Below are 14,275 nucleotides of genomic sequence, written 5' to 3' on the forward strand. Positions count from 1 at the left end.
ACACACACACACACACACACACACACACACACACACACACACACACACACATGTACATATGTGGTAATGCTTTATTTACAGCTAGCAAAGTCAGGGTATTTCTCCAGAATGGTCTGTAATATACCACTGTGGATAAAATACTTAGCCATTTCTTGAACACTTCTGAGTGAGTTGTTTCTAAATTCATTAATTTTATCGCACTCCAGTACATAATGACGCAGGGTGTGACAATAATCCATCTGGCAGAGTTGACATTTCGTTTGGTCTACATCTGGTGGTGGTGATTTAACCTGCCAAAGATACTTGTAACCCAGCCGGAGCCGGGCGGTAGTGACATCCAAGAGTCTGCTTATTTTGTTGGATGCACCATAGACATGTGGCTCCTCCTGCATGATAGAATGATGATAGATGGACTCACTGGTGTCAATCTCCCTGAGCCTTAAGTCCATAAAATTCAGCTGAAGTTCTTTTCGTATTATTGTTCTCAAACTACTACCTGACAAGCCAAGATTGTAATCTACTCCCTCTTTGAAAGCATACAGCTTAGCCAATTTATCAGTTCTATCATGCATCTGAAGACCAATGTGAGATGGAATCCACAGCATGTGCACTCTGACTCCACTGTCCACAATCCTACCATACCTGTGTCTGGCTTCTGACACAAGCATGCAACAATTTATGCTTAATGAGTTGAGAGCATTTATGGATGACAGAGAATCAGTTACAATTAAACTGTCAATCTTTGATACATAGATGCATTTCAGTGCAAGGAGTATGGCAAACAGTTCTGTCTGAAGGGTAGAGGCCCAATTATTGATGCGTGCTCCAATTTCTTTAAGAGAGCCATCACTCTGTACGACAACAGCAGCACTACCAGCTGCACCAGTGGATTGGTGAACAGAACCATCAACGTAAATAATTTGCGAGAGTGTGTGCTGTGTGACTAAGTTATCAATACAGCTTAAGGCCTCATGTTTGGCTTCAAGGCGAAGTTTTGGTTGTGATTTAAGAAGTAGTTTGGGGGGAAATGGAGGAATGGTAGTTTGGAATGGGGTAATATTCCATGGAGCGGAGAAGTGCCGCTGTTGCCTTACTTGACATAGATCATGTATCTGATTCATGCGGAGGTCGGTTCCAGTCTTTTCGATCCATCTGGAGGAGTGTTCACCAGTGCTGAGGAAAGTTTGGAGGGCTTCTGTGCAGGGGTTTGAATGAGCTTGCCTGAGCATATTAACCCCAATTAGGATATTTCTTTCAGTAACACGATCTCTGATGCTTGGAATATCAAGTTCTTTTTGCATATTTAAAATTTTGGCAGTACGAGGGCATCCTAGGATGATCCTCATTGCTTCGTTCTGCAGTTTTTCCAGCCCTCCAAGCTTCCAGTCAGACACAAGAGCAAGTAGTGGCGCAGCATAATCAACCAATGATCTAATATAAGCAAGATACATCATTTTCACAATTTTAACATTAGCACCATACCTGGGGTGAAGCCCTGCCACAACTCTAAGTGCTCTTAGTCGTTCTTTGTATTGGCGACAAAGTCTTGTTACAACAGGTCCAAGTAGTGGAACCTCAAAGCCTAGATACCTGTATCTGCTTACATATTCTAGAAGAGACCCATCATGCAATTGGATCTGACGAACTGTGCCTCTCTGTCGAGGAGGACGCCTATTGAGTATCTTTGTTTTATCAGTAGAGATTATCAACCCCAGGTCCTGACACGAGGCTAGTACATGATTAAGAATGTTTTGGGTGTTGGAGAATCCGGTGGTGTGAATCATTATATCATCAGCAAAACTTATCACATAATTATGGGGCTGACTAGGCATAGCATTAAGTAATGCATTAATTAGAATATTGAACAGTGTGGGACTGAGCACACCTCCCTGTGCGGTTCCTAATTCAAAGTCTTTAGTTACACTTCTATGTCCCTGGAACAACACAGACGATTTTCTGTTGGACAGGTAGCCTTTAATCCAGCGGAGAAGCCATCCTCCAACATCCATTCTGGCAAGTTCACTAATTATTACATGTCGGTTGGCTACATCGAAAGCGGATTTACGGTCAAGGAAGGTAGTGTAGGAGCTGTCAGTGTGCAGGGTGAGAAAGGTGGCTATGCAATGATGCACGCTCCTTCCATGCATGAAACCATGTAACCGGGGAGACAAAAATTGTTTGATTCTGTACATGAGACGATTAAGAATCATTCTCTCAAATGTTTTACACAAGCAGCTAGTAAGAGATATTGGGCGAAATGCATTTTGTTGATTGGGCTTAGGAATTGGAATGATGAGGCTGTTGGTCCAAGATTGAGGGAGCTCCCCAGTTACATAGCTCATGTTATATAATTCAAGTAATGGATTACCTGGTACTGGACACAGCAATCTGAGTATGTTGTAAGTAATACCATCCTCACCAGGCGACGTGGAATTGCCCTTAGTTAGCGCTGCATCAAGTTCATAATTAGTGAGAGGAATGTTGCAATCATCTGCCTTACTGCGCATAAAGCAAACAAGTCTCTCCCTTGCATCATATTTGTCATTTAATTTTGCCTGTGTGGTACTGGGAAGACTGTCATAGCTAGATGTAGCAGCCCAAGCACTGACTAACTCATTCGCCCTATGCAAGGGATGAGGGTGCGCGATCTGCCCAGTTCGGTTACCCTTAATTCTATTTATGTCCCTCCATGCCCGGCTAAGTGGAGTGTGAGCATTAAGACCGTTGACAAATTTTTCCCAGTCGGTTTGCCGCAGCTCTGTCATACGCTCTCTGGCAGCAGCAAGGGCAGTTTGGAAGAGCCTCAGCATTCCAGGGGTACGATGTTTTCTATAGGCTAGGCCTAGTCTGCGAGCAGTACGTTTCAGTGTACGAAGTTTAGAATCATTGTAATAAGTATGGTTTTTGAAGGAGGTATGATTATTATGGAAGTTTGTTGGGTTTAGAGTACCAAGAGGTTGCAGTGGCGGCTCTAAGTAGTTCTGAATACTGCTCACAAGATCATTGTTAAAGGTCTCTACAGAGGAACACTCATAGGAATTATACCAGTCAGTCACATGTGCAACAAAGTCATCATGCTGATCTGTGGGAACATTAAAACGTTTCCGTTTGAATATCCCACCAGGAAGGATAGTATTACCAATATCTAGAGAGGTTAGCCTAGGGAAATGATCAGACGCTATATCTGTTACAATGGAAGACTCACAGCTGGCAGAAGTAATGTTGAAGCCCAGGCACAGATCAAGGACGCCTCCATAGATATGTGTGGGTTCAAGGTCACCTACAATTTGGACATTATCATGACTGTTTAAGAGTGACAACAGTTGATTGCCATTACGATTACCAAACTGTGAGTTTCCAATGCTTTTGTGTCTCGCATTGTAATCGCCAATAATAAGAGTAGGCTCAGAATGAGCACAAGTTGGGATCTCCAAGTAATTAAATTTATCAGCAGGAGCATACAAGTTAAATATGTTGAGAGCAGAGTTCCCTATATAAATCCTAACACCGTGATATTGTAGCCCCTCTGTTTTCTTGTGTGCAAGAAGTTGATGGGGAAGTGATTTTTTAATATATAGAACACAAGAGTTAGTAGATTTGAGGTTACATGCAACAAATGATGGTAATTTAGGAGGTTGGGATTTTTCAGGGACTGTGCACTCTTGTAGACACACAACATCAATGGGTTCGGTGGTTACTTTATGATGAAGGTCAGGAAGTCTTTTTCTAAGTGATGCAATGTTCCAGCTTAATATAGAAAGTTTATACGAGTTTTGATCCATTATAGTAGTCCTGGGATCATCTTGAGTTTCTCAGCATAATGAAAAAATTGTTCATATAAATAGCAGACCTTATCAATGTCAACAGTGCTACCCTTGTCCATGAGTTTTGTAAGTGCACTTCCAGTTGTAAGGCCTCGTGGGAGTCTTCGTAAACCCAGAGCATGACGCTGTTTATGTGTGAATGTATGATAGGTGACACCACCACTCACATTCCCTCCTCCACTAACATGTACACGCAACACTACAACTGTCATCACCAGCGCCACTACCAACATTGTGTTCATTACATTTGTCAACAGTATTGTATTCAACATTAATGTCTATGTGACTAACCTCATCACACTCTGCACCACCACTTATATTATGCTCATCACTATTACTAACATTATAGACACCACCGCTCTCATCACACTCTTCACCACCACTTAAATTACGCTCATCACTATTACTAACATTATAGACACCATTGCCCTCATCACACTCTTCACCACCACTTATATTACGGTCATCACTATTACTAACATCATTGACACCATAGCCTTCGTTATGATGCTCACTACAGTTATCAACACAAGTATTATATTCGTCATTACTGTGATTAAGAACACCACCACCACCTTGTTCAGCAACCTTATACTTGCTTTCACAAATTGTGACAATCTTGTTATTGGTACACTCTACACATCTTTCCTTGTGTTGTTCAAGTTGTTGTTTCAGGAGAAATTGTTGTGTTTCCAGTACTTTTATGCGCGACATCAGGTTGTACACCACAGGAGCAAGACTTGGAACATCTGGAGACGTGAAGTCCCGGTCAGCTGAGCTATTTGGCTGACTGTCAGCTGACTCAGCTAGGCTGGTATTGACAGCCGACGTGATGGAGGTCTGTTGACGTGCTCCCCAGGTGAGGTGCTCAACCCCATTGTCTGAGGGCAGGCATGAGCCAGTATTCAGACCCGAGGTACCTGGTAGTCCTGGGGGCCATTATGAGGGGTACAGGGTGAAGTGCGGTTGGCTGTGATGCGATCAGCCCTCACACTGCAGTCAGCATGAGCTGCTGTGACTCCTGAGGTCTTACAATTGATACATTGTTTAGCAACAGTCTGTTGCTGTTTGATCATAGCATAACACCGTTCAGAAGGATGAGCATTGGCACACACTGCACACCAGTGTGACTTAGATGGGCATTTCCTGGCGATGTGGCCCCAGCGTTGACACTTATAACATCGACGTTGAGGAGGTCTGTACAATGCAATGTAATAGCGTCTGTTGAGGGCTGCACGGGAGTGAATATAGCGTGGCAGTCCCCTGGCCAGTCCACTCAGCTAATATCAGACCGTTGGAAAGTCGACGAGGGCTTGCAACTTGCTCTGACGCCAGATATTGAGGATTCAAGTGCTTGTTGATGTTGTAGATGACAATAAGCACTTTAGGTGCCCTTGGTGGGGCAGCTCGGAGTTTGATGTTGGCATATTCGTGAGTGAGAAGTTTGTCTATAAATGCTGAATCATTAGGCACAAAGACGTAGTTATCCTCATCGCGGACAAACTTGATCGTTTTCTCATGATTGTTTACACTAGCTTCGAAAAACCAGTTAAACTTGGTCTCTTGATCAGTGTTGTTAGGGAAATCTAACCTGACAGCTTTGGGAGGGTGTGCGCCCAATGTATTGCTTTCAGCAAGCTTTCTCTGGAAGCCTCGTTCTTTTTTCCGAGCCTGTTTACTAAAATATGTTTCAAATCTGCCTTCACCATCATCTACGTCAACACCATCAGCTATACTCATAGCTGACAGGAGTTTCACACTGGCGATGGGCTAAAGGATACCGGTGAATAGAAGGGACAAGGAAGGGATATTCACCTCGCTAGACACAGGCAATGTGGGTGTAGTGGCCTGCGGGTCGCAGTGAGATTTCCAAGGTCATTCACCGGGCCACAGTCGTCTCGAGAGTTACCAATATTGCACTACTCGTTAATTACTCCAAACCCGCAGCACTTAACACAGCTAGCATACGTGTCTAGGAATGACAGACAAATTTTCACTACACAAGAGTTCTAACAACACCGAAGGTACGGCCGGAACACTGCTGCCTTCAAGACAGACTGCCTTTAAGACAGTCTGCCTTCAAGACTGCCTTCAAGACAGACTGCCCTCAAGACAGACTGCCTTCAAGACAGACTGCCTTCAAGACAGACTGCCTTCAAGACAGACTGCCTTTAAGACAGACTGCCTTCAAGATAGACTGCCTTCAAGACAGACTGCCTTCAAGACAGACTGCCTTCAAGACAGACTGCCCTCAAGACAGACTGCCTTCAAGACAGACTGCCTTTAAGACAGACTGCCTTCAAGACAGACTGCCTTCAAGACAGACTGCCTTCAAGACAGACTGCCTTCAAGACAGACTGCCTTCAAGACAGACTGCATTCAAGACAGACTGCATTCAAGACAGAGTGCCTTCAAGACAGACTGCCTTCAAGACAGACTGCCTTTAAGACAGACTGCCTTCAAGACAGACTGCCTTCAAGACAGACTGCCTTCAAGACAGACTGCCTTCAAGACAGACTGCCTTCAAGACAGACTGCCATCAAGACAGACTGCCTTCAAGACAGAGTGCCTTCAAGACAGAGTGCCTTCAAGACAGAGTGCCTTCAAGACAGACTGCCTTCAAGACAGACTGCCTTCAAGACAGACTGCCTTCAAGACAGAGTGCCTTCAAGACAGACTGCCCTCAAGACAGACTGCCTTCAAGACAGACTGCCTTCAAGACAGACTGCCTTCAAGACAGACTGCCTTCAAGACAGACTGCCCTCAAGACAGACTGCCTTCAAGACAGAGTGCCTTCAAGACAGACTGCCATCAAGACAGACTGCCTTCAAGACAGAGTGCCTTCAAGACAGACTGCCTTCAAGACAGAGTGCCTTCAAGACAGACTGCCTTCAAGACAGAGTGCCTTCAAGACAGAGTGCCTTCAAGACAGAGTGCCTTCAAGACAGAGTGCCTTCAAGACAGAGTGCCTTCAAGACAGAGTGCCTTCAAGACAGACTGCCTTCAAGACAGACTGCCATCAAGACAGACTGCCTTCAAGACAGAGTGCCTTGACAGAGTTCTTCATTCAAGAAACTGGAGGCATCTTTCCTTATCTTGGTTCAAATCTGTTTACCTTTTATTTCCCAAGTTCTTTCTGTTCCATACGGGTCTAGCGTATCCCAGTGACTACAGTAACATGTAACACACGTCTAGGTGCTGGTGTGCTGGTTCAGCACTCAGAAGAGCCAGTCGTGTGACATGTTGGAGATGAAGGTTGCTGGTGGAGGCGTGGTTGATCCTCGGGGGGCGTGGGTGAAGGCGTGGTTGACTCTCTGGTGTAGCTGAGGGAGGGACACACCATGTAGCACCTCCCTGGCCACCACACCGCTGAAGGAAGAACATCGTGATCCAACAACCTGCAGGAGAAGTAATGTACTATACCCATAACATCTATATAGCGCCCTTAAAGCCGCAGAATTTACATAAAGTTCTCAGTGACTGCATTACACATGACTGTACAGGAAGATGAAGTAGATGTTGATTTCCAGACTATTTAAAAAAATTTGATTCCTAGTGACTTAATCAGGCACTGAGTGTCCGGGATTCAATCTCCGGCACGGGTGGAAACGTTCAGCACGTTTCCTTACACTTGCGGTTCCTGTTCACCTAGCGGTAAGTAGGTACCTTGATGTTAGTCACCTTACACTTGCTGTCCCTGTTTACCTAACAGTAAGTAGATACTTGGGTGTTAGTCACTTTCTACCTACTGTCGCTGTTCACCTAACAGTAAGTAGATGCCTAGGTGTTAGGTGACTGATGTGGGTGGCATCCTGGGTGAAAGGATTTAAGGATCGAAATGGAAAAAAGACAGACAGTCCTCGATGATCCACTGGGTAGCTAACCCTCCCTACCCTGGGTTATCCTGGGTGCCTAACCCTCCCTACCCTGGGTTATCCTGGGTGGCTAACCCTCCCTACCCTGGGTTATCCTGGGTGGCTAACCCTCCCTACCCTAGGTTATCCTGGGTGGATAACCCTCCCTACCCTGGGTTATCCTGCGTGGCTAACCCTCCCTACCCTGGGTTATCCTGGGTGGCTAACTCTCCCTACCCTGGGTTATCCTGGGTAGCTAACCCTCCCTACCCTGGGTTATCCTGGGTGGCTAACCCTCCCTACCCTGGGTTATCCTGGGTGGTTAACCCTCCCTACCCTGGGTTATCCTGGGTGGCTAACCCTCCCTACCCTGGGTTATCCTGGGTGGCTAACCCTCCCTATCCTGGGTTATCCTGCGTGGCTAACCCTCCCTACCCTGGGTTATCCTGGGTGGCTAACTCTCCCTACCCTGGGTTATCCTGGGTGGCTAACCCTCCCTACCCTGGGTTATCCTGGGTGGTTAACCCTCCCTACCCTGGGTTATCCTGGGTGGTTAACCCTCCCTACCCTGGGTTATCCTGGGTATTTAACCATCCCTACCCTGGGTTATCCTGGGGGTTAACCCTCCCTACCCTGGGTTATCCTGGGTGGTTAACCCTCCCTACCCTGGGTTATCCTGTGTGGCTAACCCTCCCTACCCTGGGTTATCCTGGTTGGTTAACCCTCCCTACCCTGGGTTATCCTGGGTGGTTAACCCTCCCTACCCTGGGTTATCCTGAGTAGCTAACCCTTCCTACCCTGGGTTATCCTGGGTGGCTAACCCTCCCTACCCTGGGTTATCCTGGGTGGCTAACCCTCCCTACCCTGGGTTATCCTGGGTGGTTAACCCTCCCTACCCTGGGTTATCCTGGATTATCCTGAATTATCCAGGGTATTTTCCCGGTGTTTTGACGTCACACATCCAGGTTAATAATTGGATAATTGTACTTATGTGTTCCGCTCTTTAAATAAACTAACTAAAAAATCTATTTTCTTGAGTTTATCAATAATATAATATAAAAAACGATTTTCTCTTCTAGTTATAGAAAATGATTTTATGTGTAGATTTTTATGATTAACTAAAGCAAACTTTTTGACTTTCAGACAACAAAATTAGCGGAAAATTTTTTAGTTGGATTCTTAACCCAGAGACTTAGTGACTGTTAACCCAGAGTATTAGTGATTGTTAACCCAGAGTGTTAGTGACTGTTAACCCAGAGTGTTAGTGACTGTTAACCCAGAGTATTAGTGATTGTTAACCCAGAGTGTTAGTGACTGTTAACCCAGAGTGTTAGTGATTGTTAACCCAGAGAGTTAGTGACTGTTAACCCAGAGAGTTAGCGACTGCTAACCCAGAGAGTTAGTGACTGTTAACCCAGAGAGTTAGCGACTGCTAACCCAGAGAGTTAGTCACTGTTAACCTTGAGTTAGTGACTGTTAACCCAGGGTTAGTGACTGTTAATCCAGAGTTAGTGACTGTTAACCCAGAGAGTGTAACCGTTAACCCAAAGAGTTATTGACTGTAAACCCAGAGAGTTAGTGACTGTTAACCCAGTCCCAGGACCAATGCTATTTCTGCTATATGTGAATGACATGACAGAAGGGATAGACTCAGAAGTGTTCCTGTTTGCAGATGATGTGAAGCTAATGCGAACAATTAAATCGGAAGAGGATCAGGCAGGACTACGAAGGAATCTGGACAGGCTGTAAGCCTGGTTCAGCAAGTGGCTCTTGGAGTTTAACCCTACCAAGCGCAAAGTCATGAAGACTGGGGAAGGTCAAAGAAGACCGCAGACAGAGTACAGGCTAGGGGACCGAAGACTGAAAAACCTCACTTAGGGAAAAAGATTTTGGGGTGAGTATAATACCGAGCACATCTCCTGAAGCGCACATCAACCAGATAACTGCTGCAGCATATAGACGACACTTTAATAAGGAATCGTTCAAAACTCTGTGCACCGTGTACGTCAGGCCCATACTGGAGTATGCAGCACCAGGATGGAACCCACACCAGGTCAAGCACATCAAGAAATTAGAGAAAGTGCTAAGATTTGCAACAAGACTATTGCTGGAACTAAGGGGTATGTGATACGAAGAGAGGTTAAGGGAAGTCGACCTGACAACACTGGACGACAAGAGGGATAGGGATGACATGATATCGAATATATAAAATACTGAGAGGAATTGACAAGGTGGATGGGGACAGAATGTTTCAGAGATGGGACACAACAAACAAGGTGTCACAATTGGAAGTTGAAGACTCATATGAGTCACAGGGATGTTAGTATGCATTTCTTCAGTCATAGACCCCTGCAACCACAATTAGGCGAATATATGACCTACCTGCAGGCGCTCCAAGGAGACTCCTCCCAGCATAGCCATGTTGGGGTGTGCGAGGGGAGGAAGAATGTAGATGTAGGGGTTAGTGAGAGCAGACTGGGATGCTGCTTCATCAGTTTTCACGCTCACAGCATCCAGAATAAGTATGAGTGTAGGTGTGGAGGCGAGGGCACGCACCAAGGAATCAAGGAGGACGTTTGTGGGCGCTGCGTGGGCAGAGGGTAGGCTCAGGGCAGGTCCTTCAGGAGTCACCAGCACCTACAGAAACGTCAAACTCTAACAGAAGCCGTCATATGTGCTAATATATATTTAAAACATAATGTATACTGGCGGCGAAATACATTTACATTCACCTAGTTGTGTTGGGAGAATTGAGGCCCAACTATCAACTGTATAGTTTAACATCCTTCAGGACTACCACCTGGAGCATACCTTGAGTATACCTGGAGTATACCTTGAGTATATCTGGGGTATACCTTGAGTATACCTAGAGTATATATATCATCGTCGACAAAAAACATCATTGATTTGCTCTGACTTGAATGATGCCGCCATGATAGTGGTGGGTGAGAAAAGAGGCATTTATAGGCGAATCAAAAAGATGATGGAGTCACCTTATTAAACACAAAATTTAGTTTAAGAGAAAAGTAAAAAAAAAAAAAGTCAGAATAGGGAAAGCCAAAAGAGAACAAATTTAAGGTTGTGAAGGAATCAAAGATCAATCCTTAGAGTTTGTTTCAGGTATTAGAATAAGGTTAGGAAAAAGTTAGGCTTTCCTAAATGTAACTTCCAGTTGTTGAACATCCCTCTCCTACCTTCCATTAAGAGACACCTAAGTTAACACGTCTTCTAATAACATGTTTATGGTATATCTTAACAAATCTTTGAGGATAATTGTGTTGTAGAGTTCTGAGCTCAGATTTCTGCAACACAAAACAGACAACACAAAACAGACAACACGAAACAGACAAAGCAAATGTGATAGTAATTACGTACAAGGTAGATTATAGTGGATAAATGAACACAAGACGTGGGAACTAACTGGCCTCTTAACTCTGCATTAAGCTGAAGACAGAGTTGGTGGTAGCTGAGCGCAGCTATCATCAGTGTGAGTAAGCTAAGTTGGGAGAGCACGCTAGGCACGTCTTGACAGTCAAGAACACCTCTTCACTGAACAACACCTGACCTCTGAACAAGAACACTTGACCAGTAACATATAGAACCACGTACTCACCTCACCATGGAGAGGGAGCATGAACACGGGGGTCGTCCCTCAGTTACTAAAAACAACAGACATAGCCCCACTCCACAAAGGGGGCAGTAAAGCAACAGCAAAGAACTACAGACCAATAGCACTAACATCCCATATCATAAAAATCTTTGAAAGGGTCCTAAGAAGCAAGATCACCACCCATCTAGAAACCCATCAGTTACACAACCCAGGGCAACATGGGTTTAGAACAGGTCGCTCCTGTCTGTCTCAACTACTGGATCACTACGACAAGGTCCTAAATGCACTAGAAGACAAAAAGAATGCAGATGTAATATATACAGACTTTGCAAAAGCCTTCGACAAGTGTGACCATGGCGTAATAGCGCACAAAATGCGCGCTAAAGGAATAACAGGAAAAGTCGGTCGATGGCTCTATAATTTCCTCACTAACAGAACACAGAGAGTAGTCGTCAACAGAGTAAAGTCCGAGGCAGCTACGGTGAAAAGCTCTGTTCCACAAGGCACAGTACTAGCTCCCATCTTGTTCCTCATCCTCATATCCGACATAGACAAGGATGTCAGCCACAGCACCGTGTCTTCCTTTGCAGATGACACCCGAATCTGCATGACAGTGTCTTCCATTGCAGACACTGCAAGGCTCCAGGCGGACATCAACCAAATCTTTCATTGGGCTGCAGAAAACAATATGAAGTTCAACGATGAGAAATTTCAATTACTCAGATATGGTAAACATGAGGAAATTAAATCTTCATCAGAGTACAAAACAAATTCTGGCCACAAAATAGAGCGAAACACCAACGTCAAAGACCTGGGAGTGATTATGTCGGAGGATCTCACCTTCAAGGACCATAACATTGTATCAATCGCATCTGCTAGAAAAATGACAGGATGGATAATGAGAACCTTCAAAACTAGGGAGGCCAAGCCCATGATGACACTCTTCAGGTCACTTGTTCTATCTAGGCTGGAATATTGCTGCACTCTAACAGCACCTTTCAAGGCAGGTGAAATTGCCGACCTAGAAAATGTACAGAGAACTTTCACGGGGCGCATAACGGAGATAAAACACCTCAATTACTGGGAGCGCTTGAGGTTCCTAAACCTGTATTCCCTGGAACGCAGGAGGGAGAGATACATGATTATATACACCTGGAAAATCCTAGAGGGACCAGTACCGAACTTGCACACGAAAATCACTCACTACGAAAGCAAAAGACTTGGCAGACGATGCACCATCCCCCCAATGAAAAGCAGGGGTGTCACTAGCACGTTAAGAGACCATACAATAAGTGTCAGGGGCCCGAGACTGTTCAACTGCCTCCCAGCACACATAAGGGGGATTACCAACAGACCCCTGGCAGTCTTCAAGCTGGCACTGGACAAGCACCTAAAGTCAGTTCCTGATCAGCCGGGCTGTGGCTCGTACGTTGGTTTGCGTGCAGCCAGCAGCAACAGCCTGGTTGATCAGGCGCTGATCCACCAGGAGCCGCGGGGGCGTTGACCCCCGAAACTCTCTCCAGGTAAACTCCAGGTAAACCACTAACATATAGAACCACGTACTCACCTCACAACTAACATATAGAACCACGTACTCACCTCACAACTAACATATAGAACCACGTACTCACCTCACAACTAACATATAGAACCACGTACTCACCTCACCACTAATATATAGAACCACGTACTCACCTCACCACTAATATATAGAACCACGTACTCACCTCACAACTAACATATAGAACCACGTACTCACCTCACCACTAATATATAGAACCACGTACTCACCTCACCACTAACATATAGAACCACGTACTCACCTCACCACTAACATATAGAACCACGTACTCACCTCACAACTAACATATAGAACCACGTACTCACCTCACCACTAACATATAGAACCACGTACTCACCTCACCACTAACATATAGAACCACGTACTCACCTCACCACTAACATATAGAACCACGTACTCACCTCACCACTAATATATAGAACCACGTACTCACCTCACCACTAACATATAGAACCACGTACTCACCTCACCACTAACATATAGAACCACGTACTCACCTCACCACTAACATATAGAACCACGTACTCACCTCACCACTAACATATAGAACCACGTACTCACCTCACCATTAACATATAGAACCACGTACTCACCTCAAAACTAACATATAGAACCACGTACTCACCTCACCACTAATATATAGAACCACGTACTCACCTCACCACTAATATATAGAACCACGTACTCACCTCACCACTAACATATAGAACCACGTACTCACCTCACCACTAATATATAGAACCACGTACTCACCTCAAAACTAACATATAGAACCACGTACTCACCTCACCACTAATATATAGAACCACGTACTCACCTCACCACTAATATAAAGAACTACGTACTCACCTCACCACTAACATATAGAACCACGTACTCACCTCACCACTAACATATAGAACCACGTACTCACCTCAAAACTAAAATATAGAACCACGTACTCACCTCACCACTAACATTTAGAACCACGTACTCACCTCAAAACTAAAATATAGAACCACGTACTCACCTCACCACTAACATATAGAACCACGTACTCACCTCACCACTAACATATAGAACCACGTAATCACCTCAAAACTAAAATATAGAACCACGTACTCACCTCACCACTAACATATAGAACCACGTACTCACCTCACCACTAACATATAGAACCACGTACTCACCTCACCACTAATATATAGAACCACGTACTCACCTCACAACTAACATATAGAACCACGTACTCACCTCACCACTAAAATATAGAACCACGTACTCACCTCACCACTAACATATAGAACCACGGCGCCTTCCTCTTGTTGGTTAAGTTTGGCTGCGAAGTTCCTCACATGTTCTGTCAGTGACTCAGTGGTGGTGCGTCTTAACGCATGCTGCACCACCTGTCATCATCATAATGATA

The 14,275-nt window shown here is 44.8% G+C and overlaps 1 protein-coding gene across 4 annotated transcripts in view; it reads right to left on the reverse strand.

The window, feature by feature from the left end:
• Positions 1-6,773: 6,773 nt before the first annotated feature.
• LOC128690495 (serine/threonine-protein phosphatase 6 regulatory ankyrin repeat subunit B) overlaps positions 6,774-14,275 on the reverse strand; it is a 65,120-nt gene continuing 57,618 nt past the window's right edge. For 2 of the 4 annotated variants that reach the window (XM_070089577.1, XM_070089574.1), the window contains 3 exons: positions 14,136-14,255; positions 10,061-10,315; positions 6,774-7,222 (listed from right to left, as the gene is read on the reverse strand). In XM_070089577.1, coding sequence (XP_069945678.1) covers positions 7,043-7,222; positions 10,061-10,315; positions 14,136-14,255 — 555 coding nt within the window. In that variant the 3' untranslated portion in view covers positions 6,774-7,042. The remainder of the gene's footprint in view (positions 7,223-10,060; positions 10,316-14,135; positions 14,256-14,275) is intronic. The other 2 variants (XM_070089575.1, XM_070089576.1) reach the window with 2 other exon arrangements.

Source organism: Cherax quadricarinatus, chromosome 29, assembly GCF_038502225.1.
Source record: "Cherax quadricarinatus isolate ZL_2023a chromosome 29, ASM3850222v1, whole genome shotgun sequence".
NCBI classification, from domain to species: Eukaryota; Metazoa; Arthropoda; class Malacostraca; order Decapoda; family Parastacidae; genus Cherax; species Cherax quadricarinatus.